The sequence below is a fragment of the Callithrix jacchus genome, chromosome 14 (assembly GCF_049354715.1).
Source record: "Callithrix jacchus isolate 240 chromosome 14, calJac240_pri, whole genome shotgun sequence".
NCBI lineage: Eukaryota > Metazoa > Chordata > Mammalia > Primates > Cebidae > Callithrix > Callithrix jacchus.
In genome coordinates, this window is record NC_133515.1 from 89001774 (window position 1) to 89023838 (window position 22065).

The 22065-nt window shown below is 39.9% G+C and overlaps 1 protein-coding gene and 1 pseudogene across 1 annotated transcript in view; one reads left to right on the top strand and one right to left on the bottom strand.

Moving 5' to 3' along the window:
• Window positions 1–16232, top strand: part of RAB10 (RAB10, member RAS oncogene family) — a 93143-nt gene extending 76911 nt beyond the window's left edge. Inside the window, exons 4-6 of the mRNA XM_002757962.5 lie at window positions 5808–5897; window positions 6522–6623; window positions 13718–16232. Coding sequence (XP_002758008.1) covers window positions 5808–5897; window positions 6522–6623; window positions 13718–13801 — 276 coding nt within the window. The 3' untranslated portion in view covers window positions 13802–16232. The remainder of the gene's footprint in view (window positions 1–5807; window positions 5898–6521; window positions 6624–13717) is intronic.
• Window positions 16233–21120: 4888 nt separating this feature from the next.
• LOC100394548 (epithelial membrane protein 2 pseudogene) lies at window positions 21121–21676 on the bottom strand (annotated as a pseudogene).
• Window positions 21677–22065: the final 389 nt, after the last annotated feature.

Consider the following 22065-nt stretch of genomic DNA (forward strand, 5'->3'; position numbering starts at 1 on the left):
TTACAGTTGTGAGCCACCATACCCGGCATGATTTTTCTTTTTTAAGCTTGTGATTCTACTAAGGATATCTTCCCCCCAACTAAAGAGTTTCCTCCCTAATCCCACCTTTGTTTGCCCCCTTTAAAACTATAATTGGGGCCAGGCGCAGTGGCTCACGCCTGTAATCCTAGCACTTTGGGAGGCCGAGGCAGGCGGATCATGAGGTCAAGAGATCGAGACCATCCTGGCCAACATGGTGAAACCCTGTCTCTACTAAAAGTACAAAAAAATTAGCTGGGCGTGGTGACGCGCACCTGTAGTCCCAGCTACTTGGGAAGCTAAGGCAGGAGAATTGCTTGAACCCGGGAGGCGGAGGTTGCAGTGAGCCGAGGTCGCACCACTGCATTTTAGCCTGGCGCCTGGTGACGGAGTGAGACTCTGTCTCAAAAAAAAAAAAAAAAAAAAAAAAACACTATAATTGACCCTGAACAACGGGTATGTGAATCTCACAGGTCCACTTACACAACGATATTTTTTATTTAAAGAGATGGGGACTTGCAGTGTTGCCCAGGCTGGTCTCAAACTCCAGGTGTCAAGTGATCTTTCCTCCTCAGCCTCCCGAGAAGCTGAGTTTACAGGCATGTGCCACCCAGCTCTATACACAGGTTTTTAAAAACAAATCTTTTAGAAAAAAATTTAGAGACTTAAACAACAGTTTGGAAAACTCACAGGCAAATCATATAGCCTAGAAATATGGGGGACAGGAATTAAGCAAAATTAAGTATATCATGAATGTATAAAGTATACATAGATACTAGTCTATTTTATTACTTAGTACCATAAAATGTACGCAGATCTATTATTAAAAGTTTAAATTTATTAGAACTCAAAACATACAAACAGAGTTCATACATGGCATCTTTTGCAGTCAAGAGAAATGTAAACAAAGATACAGTATTAAGTCAACTGCATAAAAATAACCATAATACATACTGTACTACTGTGATAATTTTGTAGCCACCTCCTGTTGCTATTTTGGTGAGCTCATATGTTGCAAGTGTCTGCTTAAAACACCATGTGATGTGGATCATCTCCCCATGAACAGTTTGTGTCTCCAGTAAATCCCATATTGCAATCAAAAGTGATCTCTTGTGGTTCTTGCTTGTTTTCATTGTGCTAGTGCAATACCATAAACCTTGAATGACACCATCCAACCTATACAGAGTGCTACTAGTGATGCCAGAAGCACTCCTGGGAAGCAGAGAAAAGTCATGACATTACAAGAAAAAGCGGAATTGCTTGATATGTGCTGTAGAGTGAGGTCTGCAGCTGTGGTTGCCTGTTATTTTAAGATAAATTAATCCAGCATAAGGACCATTTTAAATAAAATCTGTGAAGCCATGACTGCAACTACAGCAGGAGGTGTAAAAACCTTGCATGTTTTATGAAATACCTTTTTAATCTCATGTTGAAAATGCAGCTTTTATGTGGGTACAGGATTGCTGTAAGAAAGGCATACTCATAGACTTTTCTTGAATATAATATTCAAGAAAAAGTGAAGTCATTAAATGACAAAGCAAAACAAAAGTGAAGCTAGAGGATTTAAAGCCAGCAGAGGATGGTTTGATAATTTTAGAAAGAGATTTGGCCTAAAAATGGCAGGATAACAGGAGAAGCAGCTTCTGCTGACTAAGAGACAGCAGACGAGTTCCTGGGCACCATTAAGAAAATCATTCAGGAAAAAGGATATCTGCCTGAACAGGTCTTTCATGCAGACAAAAGTGTCCTATTCTTGGGTGGTAGAGGAGGACACAAAGGACATGTGTTAGGAAAAGAAGAAAGCACAGGGAATTAAGGCAGGAGGGGATAGGCTAAGTACTATTTTGTGCAAATGCAGTTGGGTTTATGATTAGGACTGACTGCCCTTATGTATAAAGTTGCTAACTCCCAAGACTTGAAAGGAAAAGCTGCCAGTTTTTTGATCATTCAACAAGAAGACCTGAACACTGAGAATCCTTTTTCTGGATTGGTTCCATCAATACTTTGTCCCTGAAATCAAGAAATACCTTGCCATTATGGGACTGCCTTTTAAGTTCTTTTGATATTGGAGAGTACCCCTGGCTACCCAGAACCCCATGAGTTTAACACCAAAAGCATCGAAGTGGTCTTTTTGCCCCCAAACACGGTGTCTCTAATTCAGCATCTAGATCAGGGGGTCATGAGGACCTTTAAGGTTAATAACACACAGTACTCTAACCTCAATAGAACATGAAAATCTGGAGGGATTACACCACTGAAGATGCCATCATTATAGAAAAAGCCATGAAAGCCATCAAGCACAAAACAGTATCCTCCTCCTGGAGAAAATTGTGTCCGGATGTTGAGCATGATTTCACAGGATTTGTAGCAGAGCCAGTCAAGGAATTTCTGAAAGAGACTATGGATAAGACAAAAGCTAATAGACACCAACCAGAGGAATCAGCAGAAGACTCAATGAAGATGCCGGTGTTTCCAACCAATGCTAGACAATAAGGAAGAAGATAACAGAAGTAGTGCCGGAAAACAAATTGACTTTAGGCAATCTGGCAGAAGGGTTCTGATTATTCAAGACTGCTTGAGACTTACTGTACAACATGGACCGTTATATGATACAGGCACTGAAACTGAAGCAAATGATGGAAGAAGGATTGGTTTTTGTATAGAAATATTTTTAAAGAAATGGAAAAGCAAAAAATACAGAAATTACAATGTTTTTCCATAAAGTTACACTGAGTGTGCCTGCCTCCCCTTCTACCTCTTCTACCTCTTCTGCCTCTGCTTCCCCTGAGCCTGCAAGACCAACCCCCTCCTCTTTCTCCTCCTCAGCCTACTCAATTTGAAGACATTTGAGGATGAAGACCTTTATGATGATCCACTTCCACTTAATGAATAGTAAATATATTTTTCTTCCTTATGATTTTCTTGGTAACATTTTCTTTTCTCTAATTTTGTGGTAAGAATACAGTGTAGATACATGTTAATTGACTATGTTATTGATAATGCTTCTGGTTAGCAGTAGGCTATAGTAGTCAAGTTTTGGGGGAGTCAAAAGTTATACATGACATCCGCTTACCCCTATTGTTCACGGGTCAACTGTATGTTGTTTTAAATTAGCATATTTTATAACTTGTAACTGCAGCCACTTGGCAGTTTTGTTGTTGTTGATTTTTTTGTTGTATTCTTTGAGATGGTCTTGCTTTGTTTCCCAGGCTGGAGTACAGTGGCAGTGATAATAGTTCACTCCAGCCTTGAGCTCCTGGGCTCAAGTGATCCTCCTGCCTCGGCCCCTTAAAGTGTTGGGATTATAGGTATGAGCCACTGTGCTCAGCCTGTTGTTTTTGAGTACCTTTTAAAATTATGATAAAATACATATAAAATTTTCATTTTGTCCATTATTTTGGTGTATAGTTCAGTAGAGTTAAGTACATTCTCCTGTTGTGCAGCCATCACCACCATCCATCTCCAGAACTTTTTCATCTTTCTGAACTGAAGCTTTGCGTCCATTAAACAATATTGCTGTCTCCCCCTTTCCCCAGCTCCTGGCAACTGTCACCATTGTATTTTCTATGCATTTGACTGTTACAGGTATCTCATAAGTGGAATCATATGGTATTTGTTCATTTGTAAGTAATTTATTTCATTTAACCTAAAGTTTTCAAGGTTCATCTACATTGTGGCATGTGTCAGAACTTTATTTTTTAAGGCTAAATAATATTCCATTGTTTTTATATGCCATGTTCTGTTTATTCATTCATTCATTGTTGGATATGTGGGTTGTCTTCTCCCTTTTACATTGTGAATAATGTTGCTGTGAACGCTGGTGTACAAATACCTGAGTCCTTGCTTTAAATTCTTTTGTGTGTATACCCATAAGTGGAATTGCTGGATCATATGATAATCCTATGTTTAACCTTTTGAGGAATCACCAGACTTTTCCACAGTGATTGCACCATTATACATTTCTACCAACAGTACACAAAGGTTTTGGTTTGTCCACATCCTCACCAACATGTGTTTTCTGTTGTTGTTTTTTTTTTTTAATAGCAGCCATACTAATGGGTATGTAGAGGTATCTCATTGTGGTTTTGATTTACATTTCCTAATGTTACTGATATTGAGCATCTTTTCATGTACATATTGTTTGTTTGTATGTCTTCTTTGGAGAAATGTCTATTCAAATCCTTAGCTTGCTTTTGAGATGGGGTCTTGCTCTATTCCCCAGGCTGGAGTATAGTGGCATGATCATGGCTCACTGCAGCCTCAACTTCCCAGGCTCAAGTGATTCTCCTACCTCAGCCTCCTAAGTAGCTGGGACTACAGGCGCACACCACCATGCCTGGCTGATTTTTTAAATTTTTTTGTAGAGTTGAGGTCTCACAGTGTTACTCAGGCTAATCTCAAACTCCTGGGCTCAGGTGATTTTCCTGCCTCAGCCTCCCGAAGTGCTGTCATTTTTTGTTGTTGTTAAGAGTTTTGGGTGTTCTTTATATATTCTAGATATTATTCCCTTTCAAATACATGATTTGCAAATATTTTCTCTTTTTCGTTGGGTACCTTTTCATTCTCTTGAGAGCGTCCTTTGTTGCACAATAGTTTTAAACTTTGATGACGTATAAGTTATCTGCTCCTTTTATTGCCTGTGCTTTTGATATCATTTCAAAGAAACCATTGCCAAATACAGTGTCCTAAAGCTTTTCTCTGTGTTTTCTTCTAAGAGTTTTATAGTTTGAGGTCTTTGATCTATTTTGAGTTAATTTTTATATATGGTTTGAAATAAATATCCAGCTTCACTCTTTTGCATGTGGATATCTGGTTTTCCTAGTGCTATTTATTGAAAAGACTGTCCTTTCCTTATTGACTGATTTTGGCATCCTTGTTGAGGATCACTTGACTAAGTATGTGAGGGTTCATTTCTGGGCTCTCTATTCCATTCCATTAGTCTGTATATCTGTCTTTACGCCAGTTCCACACTTTCTGATTTGCAGTAAGTTCTGAAATCTGACTCCCCCAGCTAATGTTATTTCGGCTGGGCTCAGTGGCTTACGCCTGTAATCCCAACTCTTTGGGAGGCTGAGGTGGGCAGATGGATCACTTGAGGCCAGGAGTTCAAGATCAGCCTGGCCAACATGGTGAAACTCCCCATCTCTACCAAAAATACAGAAATTTGCTGGCGTGGTGGTATACGCCTGTAGTCCCAGCTACTCACATCTACTCAGGAGGCTAAGGCAGGAGAATCGCTTAAAAACTCGGGAGTCGAAAGTTGCAGTAAGCCAAGATCATGCCATTGCACTCCAGCCTGGGCAACAGATGAATTTCTGTCTCCAAAAAAAGACAAAAGATTATTTTGATGTTAACTGATGTTAACTGATTTTTCTGCATGGACCTCCTTGTGCCATAGCAGTGTAGCTACTTGAGACTTTAAGGGCTCTGTAAAACTTTTAGTTAAGACTTCTGTAGGGTAGTATGCATTATAAAATCTGAAATGATCCAGCCTGGATTTAGATTATACAAGTTTCTTTGCCTGTATCGTCTCTTTTGGTGAGAAAGAATACACCTAGAATGCAGACAGCCTCCTTCAGGGAGGAAATAGTATTTGACATGGATATGTCTTGGGAATTGTGTCTCTTTTGCTAGGTAATCTAATAATTTGTGTAGGCTTTTAGCATGGGGTGGTTTTAGGGTGACTGCTTTCTATAGAAATGACACTCTAAGAGAATAATGTCACTTTTGAAGACTGTTACACCATAGTTCATGGTAGTGTGTAAAAGTAAAATTGTATTTCCTTTTAGCATGCCAATGAAGATGTGGAAAGAATGTTACTAGGAAACAAATGTGACATGGATGACAAAAGAGTTGTACCTAAAGGAAAAGGAGAACAGGTACAAATCTGAATGAAACAAATATTCTGCTCTTTCTTTATAATGATAATGCTACTTCTGGTTATTTTTATAGTAATAGTGATGGAATGCACTGAGCTAATAACATAGTTTTTAAAATGCTTGTTGGAAATAATATTTTGTCATTTGAGTGAACTTTTTTCAGTGCATATTTAACATGTATGGGAGAATAAAATGTGTCCATAATATTTTTAGCCTTATTTAAACTACAAAGAAAGAAAAACATAAGTCAGTAATCCTCAGTTTTTAAATTTAGGACTTTAAGGAATTTTATCAATTAGTATGATTCTAAAATGTGACGATCTAGAGCCCGTGATGAGCAGAAATTAGACCCTGAGAAGTCATGTTGAGCTTCTCTTAAGTTTGCCCCCAGAGTAAAATATCTAATTTAGAATATCTGAAATAAACTTTTCGGGTAAGGAGAGGATTATTTTGATTACTTTTCTTTTGTGTGTTTTATGAAAGAGTTTGACTTGCTGAAATAATCTGTGTTACATATTCTAGTTGGGATCACTGCCTTCAGAATAAGATTAATATTTAAGATGTTAAAGTCAGCAGTTGGCAACTCATGCTTGATAATTTTATGATACTTTGTTTCTGTTTTAGATTGCAAGGGAGCATGGTATTAGGTTTTTTGAGACTAGCGCAAAAGCAAACATAAACATTGAAAAGGCGTTCCTCACGTTAGCTGAAGATATCCTTCGAAAGGTAAGTTCCTGCTTTTGTTTCCTGCTGGGTACCTGAGTGTCTCTGTTGAATAGTTTGTCTGTTCTGAGGTGCTGAATTTACATACAGATTTGAGTGTTGGTGGTATTGTTTTTATAGGGCAGCAGTCCCCAACCTTGTTGGCACCAAGATAATTCTTCCACGGACCATCCTGGAGGGTAGTTTCTGGATGAAACTACCCCACCTCAGATCACCATGGGGACTTCTGCTATAAGGAACTGGGGAAACAGAAAGCCATGTAGAAATCTGAAGGATCTAGTCAGTGGTAACAATATTCTTAGCTCCACAATCACTGTCTAGTCCCTAGTTCCCTTATTTTTTCCAGCCTTTTATCTTTCCTAGCTTTTTTTACTCTTGGACTCATTTCTCTTAATGAGTCCTTTGCATTCTCATAGATAATTTAGGAAATTTTAAGATAAGAAATGACTCTGTTATGTAGTTATTGCCACAGAATTGCTCTTCTGCCATATAGTCACTTCTCACACAAATAAAGGGCATGTACATATGCTGTATGGATGGAATAAAATCTATTATGTAAGAACATAAATAATGTTTAAAATGTGATCTTGAGGAATTCTCATTTTACCTCGGGTTTATTTTTGGGTTTAAGATTTGTGACTCAATATTTGTTAGTATAAGCAACATGTAGCCAAATTAGGAAATCTGATTTTCATATTTTCCCTTAAGTGTCTAGATATAATGTATGGATTTGGTTATGAGTCCTGAATTCTCTGTCAATCTGTTATAATTTTAAATGCAAATAAATACAGTTAAAATCTGACACACATCCTGAAATAGAAGCAGACATTGTATAGGAGAAATTGTAATTAAATTTGGTAACCTTCCTATTTTTATATTTGAAATACTAATATTTTTTCTAAAACCAACCTGTAAATAAAAGGTAGATGTTTGTTTTTCAGTTTTTTTTAACCAATTTTATTTTCTTTCTCCACTTTGGAAGGACAGATATCTGTAAAACATTAGCTGTAATAGAGGTATTATGTCACATATAAATCTAGTGAAATTTCTGAGCAGTTAAAAGAAATCAAGTTGAGATATTTACCTTGAAGTAAATTGTTATATAGTCATTAAAACAAAGGAACCTAATTTTTAGAGTTAAATATTGTAGGTATCTGTTAACTACAATTGAATATTGAAACTGGAAAAAACAGTCATCGGTTATTGCTCTTCAAGGGGGCAATAGAGTTGGTACCCTTTTGAGTTTCCCAGCTTCCTTGCATATCATGTTTTGGGACTACTGCTTTAGGAGATGTTTTTCTATGAGAATCCAGTCAGATCAAAAATTGAATTTGATTTCAGAGAATGAGAGAGGCAGACAGCAATTTTAAAAAGTATAAAGGATCTCTATAGTGTATTGAATGATAGAAAGCAAATTAGGATATAATACATGAGTGATCTCATTTTGCAAGATTATGATATCAGACACACATATGTACACACAGATAGCATTTTGTTATTTTTAGCAAATAGAGAACCGGAAGGTAGATACCAAACTCTAAATAGTACTCACTCTAAGAGAGTGATGGTGGTAAGGGTAGGGATCATAGGGCAGATTCATTTACTGACTATAGGCAGTTTCATTTTGAAATTTCAACAGATTCCTTTTTTGAATTATAAAAATGATTTTAAGATTTTTTAAAAGGACAGTCTTTCACAATTGAGTTAAGGTAAAACTCGTTGGAATTCATTGAGAAAATGAATCTATATTATTTATTGTTCTTTTGAAGAACAAAAAAATAGAAGAATATAACTAGGAAAAATTGTGTTTCTTTCCACCACCACCCCTGCTTTTTTTTGTTTTCTTTTTGAAACAGAGTCTCACTATGTTGCCCAGGCTGAGGTGTAGTGGCTGTTGGCAAGTGTGATTATGTTCTCTATAGCCTCAAACTCCTTGTCTCCAGTGATGCACTAGCAGCTGGGACCACAGGGGTACTCTATATCAAGCCTGGCTTTCTTTTTCTGTTCTTTTTTTTAAAACTCCTGACCTCAGGTGATCCGCCTGCCTCAGCCTCCCAAAGGGCTAGGATTACAGGCATGAGCCACTGTGCCCAGATGGGGTCTGACTATATTGCCCAGGCTAGATTTGAACTCGTAGGCTCAAGCCATCCTCCTGCTTCAGCCTTCTGAGTAGGTGGGACCACAGGAACACAGCACCATGCCCCACTAATTTTCAAATTTCTTTGTAGAGATAGGGGTCTCACTATGTTGTTCAGGCAGGCCTTGAACTGCTGGCCTCAAGCAATCCTATCACCCTGGCCTCCCAAAGTGTTGGGATTATAGGTGTGAGCCATGTGCCCAAAATTGTATTTTTAATTAAATAAAGGAAATAAAAGAAGTAGAAAAATGCTTTTTTTAAAATTGGCAGAAGGTACTTTATATTTCAGACATTGGTGGAGGTGTCATTATGTCATCTCTCAGGAGGAGACATTATCTAGTATTCACAATTGAGTTAAAGACCAGGATAAGACTGGCAAGAGTTACCACAGAACCTAGTGAAACACTCTTGACTCTGGGTCCTTTCTCTTTTTGGTCTTCATGGTTTCTGCTTACTGTTTGTTTGTTTTTGAGACAGAGTCTTGCTCTGTTGCCCAGGCTAGAGTGCAGTGGCACGATCTCGGCTCACTACAACCCTCACCTCCCAGGTTTAAGTGATTCTCCTGCCTCAGCCTCCCACGTAGCTGGGATTACAGGCACCCACCATCACACCTGGCTAATTTTTGTATTTTGAGTAGAGACAGGGTTTCACCATATTGGCCAGGCTGGTCTTGAACTTCTTTCCTCATGATTTGCCTGCCTCGGCCTCCCAAAGTGATGGGAGTGCAGGTGTGAGCCACTGTGCCCAGCTCTGCTTACTTTCTGTTTATACTATGTCCTTTGATCTTCTCACCAGTCTTAGCTCTTTTTTTTTTTTTAATAGTGCTATATAGTCATTATATATATAACTTCGTGCCCAGTGAGGTAGAGCTTTCCTTGTCATTATTCAAGCTTAAATATGAGTATGTTAATAAAGATCTCAGTCTAGACTCACAGAAGTGTCCAGTCTTTTGGCTTCCCTGGGCCACACTGGAAGAATTGTCTTGGACCACATATAAAATACACTAACCATAGCTCATGTGCAAAAAAAAAAAAAAAAAAAAACCACACACAAAAATCTTTTATGTTTTAACAAAGTTAACAAATTTATTGTGTTGGACCACATGCAGGCTGCAGGTTGGACCAGTGTGGTCTAGAGTTTTCCCCAAGTAAGCAGGCCCAAATACTAGGTAGCAGTTTTGTTTCATACACTTAAATGTGGTGACGTTATGAGTTAAAACAGCAAATGTAAACTTGCTTCATGTTAGAATTAACTTAGAATGAAAGCAATTTAAAACATCTTTTAACGTAATTATTTGGCTACATAATTCATTCTCTTGCTTCAAACATTTAAATGAAAAAAAAAAAAAAAAAAGGATACAGAAATTTCCCAGCATGTTCCCTTTAGTTCCCTCAATAGCAGTTGCCAATTCCTCATTTCCCCCTTACTCGCCTGGTAACAGATATAATTAATTTCTCAGTTATTACTCTGAGTAAATATGAATATGTTTTTATCCCACTTCCCTGCCCATAACCTTTTACTTTTAACAGATAACACACTCCACTGATTGTCACTTTGCTTTTTTCGCTTACTATAAGTAAAATAATTTTACTTTTTAAATAATTATATGCTATTCCTTTGAATATTTATATCATAATTGAACAAGTCTCCCAGTGAGGGACATTTAGATTATTTTCAAACTTACTTACACATAAGCTGTGTTTGTGGCACGTAATCTTAAGTTTAAATTATTTCCCACATGCACATACATTTGAAGGACAGATTCTGAGAACTGGCCAAAGAGCGTACATGTACATACATTTGCAATTTTGATAGATGCTGCCAGAGTCTGTCCTGAGGGTTATACCTATTTACACACCCACTTGCAGTATATGAGAATGTTACAGCCTGGCCAGCACAGTGAATTTACAAGACTCAGATCTTTCCCAGTCTAACATGTTAAAAAATGTAGATTTAATTTGCAGGTAATTTCTGAGTAAGGCTGAACATTTAAAAACATAGGTAGGTAGGTGGGTCTGTTTGTTTTGAGATGGAATTTCGCTCTTGTTGCCTAGGCTGGAGTGCCGTGGGATGATCTTGGCTCACTGCAATCTCTGCCTCCCGGGTTCAAGAGATTCTCCCGCCTCAACCTCCCAAGTAGCTGGGATTACAGGAACCCACCACCACACCTGGCTAATTTTTGTATTTTTAGTAGAGGCAGGATTTCACCATGTTGGCCATGCTGGTCTCGAACTCCTGACCTCAGGTGATCCACCTGCCTTGGTCTCCCAAAGTGCTGGGATTACAGGCATGATCCACTGTGCCTGGCCTAAACACATATGTTTAAGAATCACTTTTACATTTCCTTTTCTGTAAATATTTTTGTTTATTCCTTTGCCCAATTTTTCTATTGGTGATTGGCCTTTTCTTATTCTTAGCTAGGAGCCAGCTTAAAACTTTTAATAAACTTAATTAAAACTCAACTTGAACTTAATAAATTAATATTTTGACTCTAAAAGAGTTTGCTCTGCAAGAGATACCCTTTTTTAGAGTCTGTTTCAAGGATCTAAGTTAAATTCTAAAAAGTCAGTGAGATGCTAAGAAAATCAGTGTAAGGGCCTTCCTGGTTACCCATGTGTCTTGCACCTGACCCATATGTAGAAGTTCCCAGAGAGAGTATTTCCAAAGCAACTCTACTTTTTTTCTTGCTGGGTGCTGGTCTGCCTCTTATTCTTCTTTACATTTTTCTCAAAGATCTATATTAGGAGCAAAGTCACTTATACAGGAAACCCCACAAAGGTCTTTGTAATGTATAATTTGCTGCTTTAACATACATGGAGGAGAAGAATCCGGAGTAGGTAGGTGAGATCTAAGGGCACGTAACAATGTCACCCATGAATTAAGTAGGCTTCTCTTAGGCTACTTGAGATTGTAAAATATTTTAATTTTTTCCCGCTTGGGCTACACAAGCCCTTATTAACTTTATATTGTTTACATGAGAGAATAAGTTCTCAGGTACATCCTAGCTTTCAAAATGTTGTGATGAACTACTGTTTTATACAACAGCATAGGTAAATCTCAGAGACTTGATACGGAGTGAAAGAAGTCAGATGCAAAAGAATATATTCACCTATGGTTCCATGTATGTGAAGGTTAGGAACAGAAAAAAAATGATAGATGCTAGAAATCAAAATATTGGGTAGCTTGAAGAGAGCAGTACTGGCAGGAAAGGGAGCTTTATTGGGAATATTATGTTCTCTATCCTGATCTGGTAGTTTGCCAATATATACTAAAAATACATCAGGCTTACACTTCAGCTTTATGTGCTTTTCTGTAAGTTATCACTTTAAAAATACTTTTTATATATAAAGTACAGGCCTACCCTTTTAAAATACTGTATTCTTCTGATTTTATTTTTTGTTTCTTTCTCTTTTTTTTTTTGAGATGGAGTCTCACTCTGTCGCCGAGGGTGGAGTGCAGTGGCACAGTCTCTGCCCACTGCAGCCTCCTTCACCTCTTGGGTTCAAGCGATTCTCCTGCCTCAGCCTCCTGAGTAGCTGGGATTACAGACATGCACCACCACACCTGGCTAATTTTAGTAATTTTAGTAGAGACAGGGTTTTACCATATTGGCCAGGCTGGTCTTAAACTCCTGACCTCAGGTGATCACCCAACTCAGCCTCCCAAAGTGCTGGGATTATAGGCATGAACCACTAGACCCAGCCCTTCTGATTTTCAAAGTAATATTTAATGTTAAGAAAAAACAGAATTATACTAAGGATAACATAAAATCAGCCAGGCACGGTGGCTCATGCCTGTTACCCAACTAGCACTTTGGGAGGCTGAGGCAGGTGGATTGCCTGAGCTCAGGAGTTCAACACCAGCCTGGGCAACACAGATGAAATGTAGTGGCATGCACCTGTAGTCCCAGATACTCAGGAGACTGAGGCAGGAGAATTGCTAGAATCTGGGAGGCGGAGGTTGCAGTGAGCCAAGATCACGCCACTGCACTCTAGCCTGGGTGGCAGAGGGAGACTCTATCTCAAAAAACAAAAACAAAAAAAAGAATAAAATCAAACATAATTTTACCACCTAAGGGTTGCTACTGTTAGTATTTTGTTGTATCTCCTTTGGGATTTTTTCTGTGTCTTTTTGGGGGGTTTGGGAGGAGTCTTACTCTCTTGCTCTGTTGCACAGGCTGAAGTGCAGTGGAGTGGTCATAGCTCACTGCAGCCTTGAACTCCTGGGCTCAAGTGATCCTCTTGCCTCAGCCTCCTAAGTAGCTGGACTACAGCCTTGAGCCAGTGCATCCAGCTAATTTAAAAAATTTTTTATACAGATGGGAGTCTCGCCGTGTTGCCCAAGCTGGTTTTAGCTCCTGGCCCATCAAGCGATCCTCCCACCTGGGCCTCTCCAAATGCTGGGATTACAGGCATGAGCCACTGTGCTTAGCCATCTGTAACCATTTTTAACATGAATTAGATAACTACATCTTGTCCACCCCTTTTTACTTAATCATAGTTGAGAGTGCCTTTTAAAAACTATGGTACAATAACAAAATTAGTCTAAAAAGGCAGGTAACTAAACAGAGAAGAACTGTTTTATTTCTGTGACGTTACACATACCCAACATTGGTTTTATACAGCTTGCTTCACAATGCCTTTTAAGTACTAAACATATTCAGAGGTCAGGGCTATAAGATAACAAAATCTATTTAAGAGTTAGAGCAGAGATTTCAGAAGCTTTATAAAGGGATGCCAGGAGATGTCTACAATATTTCACAGCTTGGAGGAAGCAGGCAAAATGAAGATCAAAACAGAGCTTCCAGATCTTTGCTCTGCATGGAGGGGAACCTATCTCATGTGATTGTAGTTGTATTTTGTTGCATAAATTGACATTTATGAGAATATTGCTGTTGAATCTTGATTTTATCCATGGCAATGTTTTTTCACGGGTTATTTTCCTTGTGTGTTTGTTGCAGACCCCTGTAAAAGAGCCCAACAGTGAAAATGTAGATATCAGCAGTGGAGGAGGCGTGACAGGCTGGAAGAGCAAATGTTGCTGAGCATTCTCCTGTCCATCAGTTGCCATCCACCACCCCGTTTTCTCTTCTTGCTGCAAAATAAACCACTCTGTCCATTTTTAACTCTAAAGAGATATTTTTGTTTCTCATCTTAACTATCCAAGCCACCTATTTTATTTGTACTTTCATCTGTGACTGCTTGCTGACTTTATCATAATTTTCTTCAAACAAAAAAAATGTATAGAAAAATCATGTCTGTGACTTCATTTTTAAATGTACTTGCTCAGCTCACCACTGCATTTCAGTTGTATTATAGTCCAGTTCTTATCAACATTAAAACCTATAGCAATCATTTCAACTCTATTCTGCAAATTGTATAAGAATAAAGGTAGAATTAACAATTTTATTTTGTACAACAGTGGAATTTTCTGTCATGGATAATGTGCTTGAGTCCCTATAATCTATAAACATGTGATAGCAAAAGAAACAAACAAAAGTCAGGAAAACACTCATTTTCGCCTTGACTATATAAATGGGATTAATTTTGTCCTGTGCCTTATGTGGAAAGGAACTTCTTTGGTTTTCCTTTTTTGTTCTGGTGGAAGCATGTGCAGGAGACATATCATCCAAACATAAACCATTAAAATGTTTGTGGTTTGCCTGGCTGTAATTTTCAAAGTAGTTAATTGAGAACAAAGGGTAATGCAGAAATGATAGCTTTGGTTTGCTGAGTCTTGTTTTAAGTGGCCTTGATATTTAAAACTACTCCTGCCACCATTTCTTCTCCTTGGCCACTTTTTCCTTACGTCTCCCTCCTGCATGCTGCTTTATTTGCTTCTCCCTCCCCCACGACCTCATGGTATGAGTTATTTAAGAGTGAAAGGGACAAACTAGTAGGTTCATCAAGTTTAATATAAAGCACTGATGTAACTTGGTAGGTAAACCAGAAGATAAGTTCTAACTGCCTACTCTCCTATGTCAGTTAATTGGTGTCTTCCCCCTCATTTGCTCTCTGCCCTAAAACCTGCCCCAGATTCCTTCATTCGCTGTTTTACTTCTATATTCTATTTTTCCTCCTCTCTTTCTTCCCTTCATGTGTATCCATTGAGTTTATGAAATGGAAGAGTTAACTGCATGCACTAGTGTTTGGAGGGTGTTTGTGGTTTGTCTTTCTAATTAGGTGTATAGCCTATTCACTTTCCTAGAATGAACCTCTTAACCTAAATTTGAGTAGTCTCCATTTTGGCAACTCCTCTAGCAGTTTGGTAGCCCAGTACAGGTTGTTTTTTAAAAAAAGAAAAAGGAGGAGTGAATTTTATTAACATGTTTGCCAAATGTATTGAGATTTGGCCTCAAGAACACTTTTTCAGTGTTAAGTTGTCTTTACCTTAAGATTTAGAAATACTTTAGAGTATTACTAATTCTAAGTCCTATCTTCACATCCTTTTGGGAAACTTGTATTACCATGGATTTGGAAAAAGGACAACAAAAGGCTTTTCATGTAAAGATAAGATCTCTAGCTATCTCTAACCCTGTCCTTTTTTCACTGCATTTTTTCTAGTTTTGCTTCATTGCTTATCATTAGGATAGGGTAATTAAGTTTGCTATGCTGCTAGCGTCCTAAGATGATACCTTTGTTGAAAGAATTGTGAATAGCATGATTCATTTCTAGCAGAGGCTGAGTTTAGGACAGCAGCTTCCACTGAGAAGTCTTTCTGTGTCGTGAATAGCATTTTAATGACCTCTTGGCTCACATAAGCAAACAACATAGGGATGTATCTGCTATGAAAATCCACAAATTTTTCAGATAGTGCCCTAAAAACAGTTTTATATGCCTCACTGGTTGTTATTCTTAGGTTGTTCCCACACTTGACTTTATCATTGTTTACTACTAGTAAAAAGCAGCATTGCCAAATAATCCCTAATTTTCCACTAAAAAAAATGATGTTAAGCTTTTTGAAAATTTAGGTTAAACCTACTGTTGTTAGATTAATGTATTTGTTGCTTACCTTTATCTGGAATGTGGCTTTAGCTTTTTTATTTTAACCCTCTTTAATTCTTATTCAATTCCATGACTTAAGGTTTGAGAGCTGAACACTGGGATTTTTGGATAACAGACTGACTGTTTTGTTTGCATAACTATAATCGGCATTGTACATAGAAAGGGTATGGCTACCTTTTGTTAAATCTGCACTTTCTAAATATCAAAAAAGGGAAATGAAGTATAAATCAATTTTTGTATAATCTGTTTGAAACATGAGTTTTATTTGCTTAATATTAGGGCTTTGCCCCTTTTCTGTAAGTCTCTTGGGATCCTGTGTAGAAGCTGTTCTCATTAAACACCAAACAGTTAAGTCCATTCTCTGGTACTAGCTACAAATTCGGTTTCATATTCTACTTAACAATTTAAATAAACTGAAATCTTTCTAGATGGTCTACTTCTGTTCATATAAAAACAAAACTTGATTTCCAACTGTGTGGTTTGGTTTTCATTTATTTATGGAGTTGGAGGATTAATTCTGAAAAAAATGTGGAATAGACCAAAAGAGTGACCAAAATGGGACATCACTGTCAACCTATGGAAAACTGGAAAGGCAATTTCAAGAAATGTCTTTGCTAAGAAACTACATAAAAAATAGAATTAGCTGAGATCCTAAAGCAGAATCATCCTAGTACCAAAATAGGAGATGCCACGATCCGAGTCACACCTTGCTTACACTAGTCAGATGTGCCAAAGGCCACTGCAACTGAGGCCACTTGATTCCTCGGGGACCAAGCTGGGCTCCTCACACTGGAGGGCAAATCCCTGTTTTAGCAGCAGCTGTCCTCTTATTTAAGATACAAAGTATTGGCTGGGCGCGGTGGATCACCAAGGTCAGGAGTTTGAAACCAGTCTGGCCAACATGGTGAAACCGTCTCTACTAAAAAATTAGCCAGGCATGGTGGCACACACCTGTAATCCCAGCTACGTGAGAGGCTGAGGCAGAATTGTTGGAACCTGGGAGACAGGTTGGAGTGAGCCGAGATCATGCCACTGCACTGCAGCCTGGGAGACAGAGCAAGGTTGTCTTAAAAAACAAAACAGGTGTAGGGAAATAGGATATGGTCTCCCCCCTCTTAAATCGATGATCTAGTTTAGAAAACAAAAGTAATTCATCAAGTTAAGCATATTACAAGCGCCAAATAGTTGTAATCTGGATATTAATTGCTGTATTAACAGATCAAATTCAGTTGGTGAGAATAGTTGGGATCGCTTTTTGAGGGAGGAGGGACATTAATTGGTTCTTAGACATTAAATTGACATTAAATGTCAATTCACTGGCTGGAGCAGAGGGGAGGTCATTGTAAGAGACTGCAGAGGCTGGACAATGTGGCAGGCCCCGAGGAGCCATGGCAAACAGCAGTGTGTTTGTGGAGAGCACGTCTAGATGGGTTTGAATAGGGAAAACAAGGATTCCAGAGGTCACATGGGAAGTGTTAATCGAGGTTTCAGTAAGACCTGGGTAAAATGGCAGAGGGCAATGCAGGGTTGAAGGCAAAGGTAGTGTGTGAAGGGGGAAGAGTATTTCTAGTCAGCCTGCGAGGTGCATTTTTTTTTTTTTTTTTTTTTTTTTTTTGAGACGGAGTTTCGCTCTTGTTACCCAGGCTGGAGTGCAATGGCGCGATCTCGGCTCACCGCAACCTCCGCCTCCTGGGTTCAGGCAATTCTCCTGCCTCAGCTTCCAGAGTAGCTGGGAGCGAGGTGCATTTTTGGCATTGCTCTGGGTTCTTTGGGTTGGGTCTTGAATTAGTACCCATTTTCCAAAAGAAGAAACAGTCTCAGATAAATAATTTGCTTCAGGTTGCACAGCCCATTGGTGCTGGAGTTGGATTTTGAATCCAGGCTAACACCACTGTCCCTCCTATGTATCACAGTTCTCCAGAAGGGCCCGGGGTAATGAACAGGTGCCAAAGTCAGCAGAAAGAGTCTGGAGTGGTCCTGTGACCACTTAGCCCAAACTTGGCACCTTCTAACAAAGAGTAATACCCTCGAAAAATACTTCATTTACTACTGCTTTTGCTTTAAATCTATATTACCCCCATCACCTCGCTAATTTTCCTTTGTTCTAGTCCACAGCATCTTTTAGCCAAAAATAAGCAGTCAAGTAGTGGCTTTTCACAATTCTCCTTGGCTTTCTGGGGCTCTACTTTGAGGAGGACTTTTGTGGCTTAATCATAGCTACAACAGTAACAATGGTACAATAACTCAGAGGAAAGGGGCAAGATGGCCGTTGGATACAGTTTGTGCCAGCTTCCTAGGTGGATTGGAGATAGTCTATAATAAATGAGTACAGCTTGACTTTAGGAGCCACACAGGGGAGGTGAGGGTGCAAGTGAAAGTGCTTTGCTGGTTGGTCCACTGAGTTTAGGTCTGAGATTTCCTGCACCAAGGTTAAAAGAGGGGCCTGTATTCCTGTTGCATCCCATTAAAAAGTGCAAAGCAATTGTCAAGGAAAGAAAATCTCTGGCACAAAACTCAGGAATTTTTATCATTAAGGGTCATTGAACTAAAATGAAAAGTGTCTTCAGTGCAGGTTTATCAGATGCATAAATTTGCTTATATTCCTCTATCATCTGTTGAGTACCATTGAGTAAATAGCAAATGACTGGTGACATTTCTTCAGGGAGCCAAAGTAATAATGTCTAGGTTTGTAGTTTATGGCAATCTTTCTATAGACATAATATATTGCTTAAAAAGGGATAATTGGGCTGGGCGTGGTGGCTCACACCTATAATCCCAGCACTTTGGGAGGCCGAGGCGGGTAGATCACGAGGTCAAGAGATCTAGACCATCCTGGTCAACATGGTGAAACCCCACCTCTACTAAAAATACAAAAACTAGCTGGGCATGGTGGTGCGCACCTGTAGTCCCAGCTACTCGGGAGGCTGAGGCAGGAGAATTGCTTGAACCCAGAAGGCGGAGGTTACGGTGAGCCGAGATCATGCCATTGCACTCCAGTCTGAGTAACAAGAGCGAAACTCCATCTCAAAAAAAAAAAAAAGATAACTGGCATTTTTGTTAGATTCTGAAATAGTCCCTTTTGGTCTTTTGACAAGCTAGAGAGCAGGCAATTCAATATTAAACTCTTGTGATGCTTGAAGTGCAGATTTTTAGTGTGAAATTAAAAAGATCCAGGCTGGGTGTGGTGGCTCACACCTGTAATCCCAGCACTTTGGGAGGCTGAGACAGGTGGATCACCTGAGGTCAGGAGTTCAAGACCAGCCTGGCCAAACGTGAAACCCGTCTCTACTAAAAATAAGCCAGGTGTGGTGGTGCACACCTGTAATCCCAGCTACTTGGGAGGTTGAGGCAAGAGAATCGCTTGAACCAAGGAGGCGGAGGTTACAGTGAGCTGAGATCGTGCCACTGCACTCCAGCCTGGGCAACAAGAGTGAAACTTCATCTCAAAAAAAGAAAAAGATCCATTTGTAGACATCAGATGTACAGGAAGCAGAGTGGATGTTGCTTTGAAAATGATAGGAGGTCATTTTACTGGAATACCTCAGAACAGGCATTATAGAGAATATTCCAGGCCTGTTCTGAGGTATTCCAGTAAAGCCTGTTAAGTTTCACATTGTAAATCACATAAATGACAGAGGCCTGGAAGATTGTGAAGGTAGACATGGTAGTGAAGCTTCCTGTGTGGTGAGCATGCAAATTGAGCAGGCTTCCTCCAAGCAAGCTTCCTGGGATGAGTTGGAAATCAAGGGACCCAGGGCTGCTGAGCTGTGGCTCTCCATGTTGTGTGCCCTTCGTTCCTGCAGCTTTGAGAACACTGCAGTGTGAGCTCTTACTTGCTCTCTCAACCCTGGCTAAGCTCTATTTTCTCTAACATGCCAGTTAAGTATCACCTGGGAAACGTTTGATGAGAATTGTGTAAGGAATACATTCCTGAGATAGGGGTCCCCTTTTAGTAGAGACAGTGTTTGCACCATGTTGGTCAGGCTGGTCTCAAACTCAGGACCTCAGGTGATCCGCCCGCCTCAGCCCTCCAAAGTGCTGGGATGACAGGCGTAAGCCACTGTGCCCTGCTAACTTTCTTTTAATTGGCTTATTTTCTGATCAGCTTTGAGACCTGAGCTGCTAACTCCTCCCTCATAATCCCTAGTACTGTTGAGATGTCTTGCATCATCTCAGGTCTCTTCTCTTTGCATTCCTGCCGCTCGACTTTTGGCACCTCTCTCCGGCCCAAGGTGTTCGTTTCCTAACTCATCACCCGGTGTTGCTCTCCCTTACACCCCTAGTCTATCCTGTATATATCAGGTTAATCCTGTACCCCACTTTCCTGCTCAGTCTACAATGGCCCCATTGCCGACTGCAAGGATCTGTCATGGTGAAGTCCTACTTTGTCACTTTACGTTTGCAGGGGAATGAAGAGGAGACCCCCTCTAACAGTTGGGGGTCCTTCGCCAGCCCTGAAAACTTGAAACAAAGAGTTGTACAAATCCACTCAGCTATTGCTAGACATCAAAATAGATCAGGTCCCAAATGTTTGCTTCTGCCACCCCTTTTGCTTAGTTTTGGTTCACTATCAGTTTGGCTTCTTAGCTGCAAGCAGTAAACACCAACTCTGGCTAATTTAAGCAGTGGAGGACATTTATGAAAAGGATATTAAGATAGCAGCAGTGGCATGATTTTTCATTTCCCACAAGTTCCTCCATAAAATCCCAGCAACTAGGAAAACAAAACCCATGAGCAACATGAACAGCAAAAGTAACTGACAAGCCGTTTCCACAAACCCCTCACAGAAACAAGCTGAGTAATAGCATCTGCGCAGAAGAAAGCAAAGGGAAGCAATGGGGCATCTGATTGGTCTGGGAGCTCCAGATAGCCAGCAGGTACTTGAAGGCTGCAAGCCAGCTTGAAAGCAATGACTGGAGCTCGAAGGGGCGTGCACACTCCAACAGCAAATGAGAGAGAGACCCACAATAAACTGAAGGATATTACAGTACTACGGTTGGCTCTAAGAAATTCCCTTCTCCCACTCTAAGAAACCAGGGCTTCCTTTCTTCCTTCCCTTCCTTCCTTCCTTCCTTCCTTCCTTCCTTCCTTCCTTCCTTCCTTCCTTCCTTCCTTTTTCTTTCTTTCTTTTTTTCTTCTTTCTTTTTCTTTGGTTTCTTTCTTTTTCTTTCTCTTTCTTTCTTTCTTCCTTTTATTCCTTTCTTTTTTCTTTTTTTTGCCCCGAAAATAAATAAATAAATAAATAATCCATCTTTTATTCCTTCCTTTCTTCCCTCCCTTTCTTTTCTTTCTTTCCTTTTAAAGGAAATAATATGTTTGCTACAAAACCCACAAAAAATAATGATTATATACAAAATGGTTATCTGAATGTGGATTCTGTACTGCAGCAAAAGCAGCCCAGCTCTGGAACTCTATTTGGCTTCCTCAGTATCGAGTACATCATTGCCACGGATGAAGATGATGGCAAAGGCCACCCTCACCAGGATGTAGGAGTAGCCATAGCTGCTGCCTTTGGTCAGGTAATAGAATTCTGTGTTTTATCATGAATGTCTTCACGCCTGTCTGTATAAATGGAGGCTGCAATCATGACATACAGACATGACATTAGCTGGATGACGGAAGTTAGGACAAACCTCTCTCCCTGCTTCAGGTGGAAGAGCTGGAACACGAAGACAAAGAAGGCAGTACAGCAGAGAATGGTGGATGGAGAGAATCATGGTGGCCTGGGTCACCTGCAGCATGGAGGACCCTTTAAAGCTGTCACTGATTCCTGTACAATTCATGTGGTTGCTACATATTCTCCAGACATCTGCAAGAAACTCATCTACCCACCAGCCATTGTCGATGGTAGCGATGAACAGCAAGGCCGCAGAGGTGATGTGGAGGGCCATGACGAAAGCAGGAAGCACCAACATTTTCACAGGGAAGGGCAGGGAGGGGCGAGGGTGACTTTGTTGTTGTTGTTGTTTTGTTATGTTATGAGATGGAGTCTCCCTCTGCCACCCAGGCTGGAGTGCAGTGGTATGATCTCGGCTCACTGCAACCTCCGCCTCCCGGGTTCAAGCAATTTCCCTGCCTCAGCCTCCTGAGTAGCTGGGATTACAGGTGCACACCACCATACCCAGCTAATTTTTGTATTTTTAGTAGTGATGGGGTTTCACCATGTTGGTCAGGTTGGCCTTGAACTCCTGACCTTGTGATCCGCTTGCCTTTGTCTCTCAAAGTGCTGGGATTACAGGCACGAGCCACCGCACCTGGCTGAAACCAGGGCTTCTTGAAATGGTGGATTCCAAATTGTGGCAGG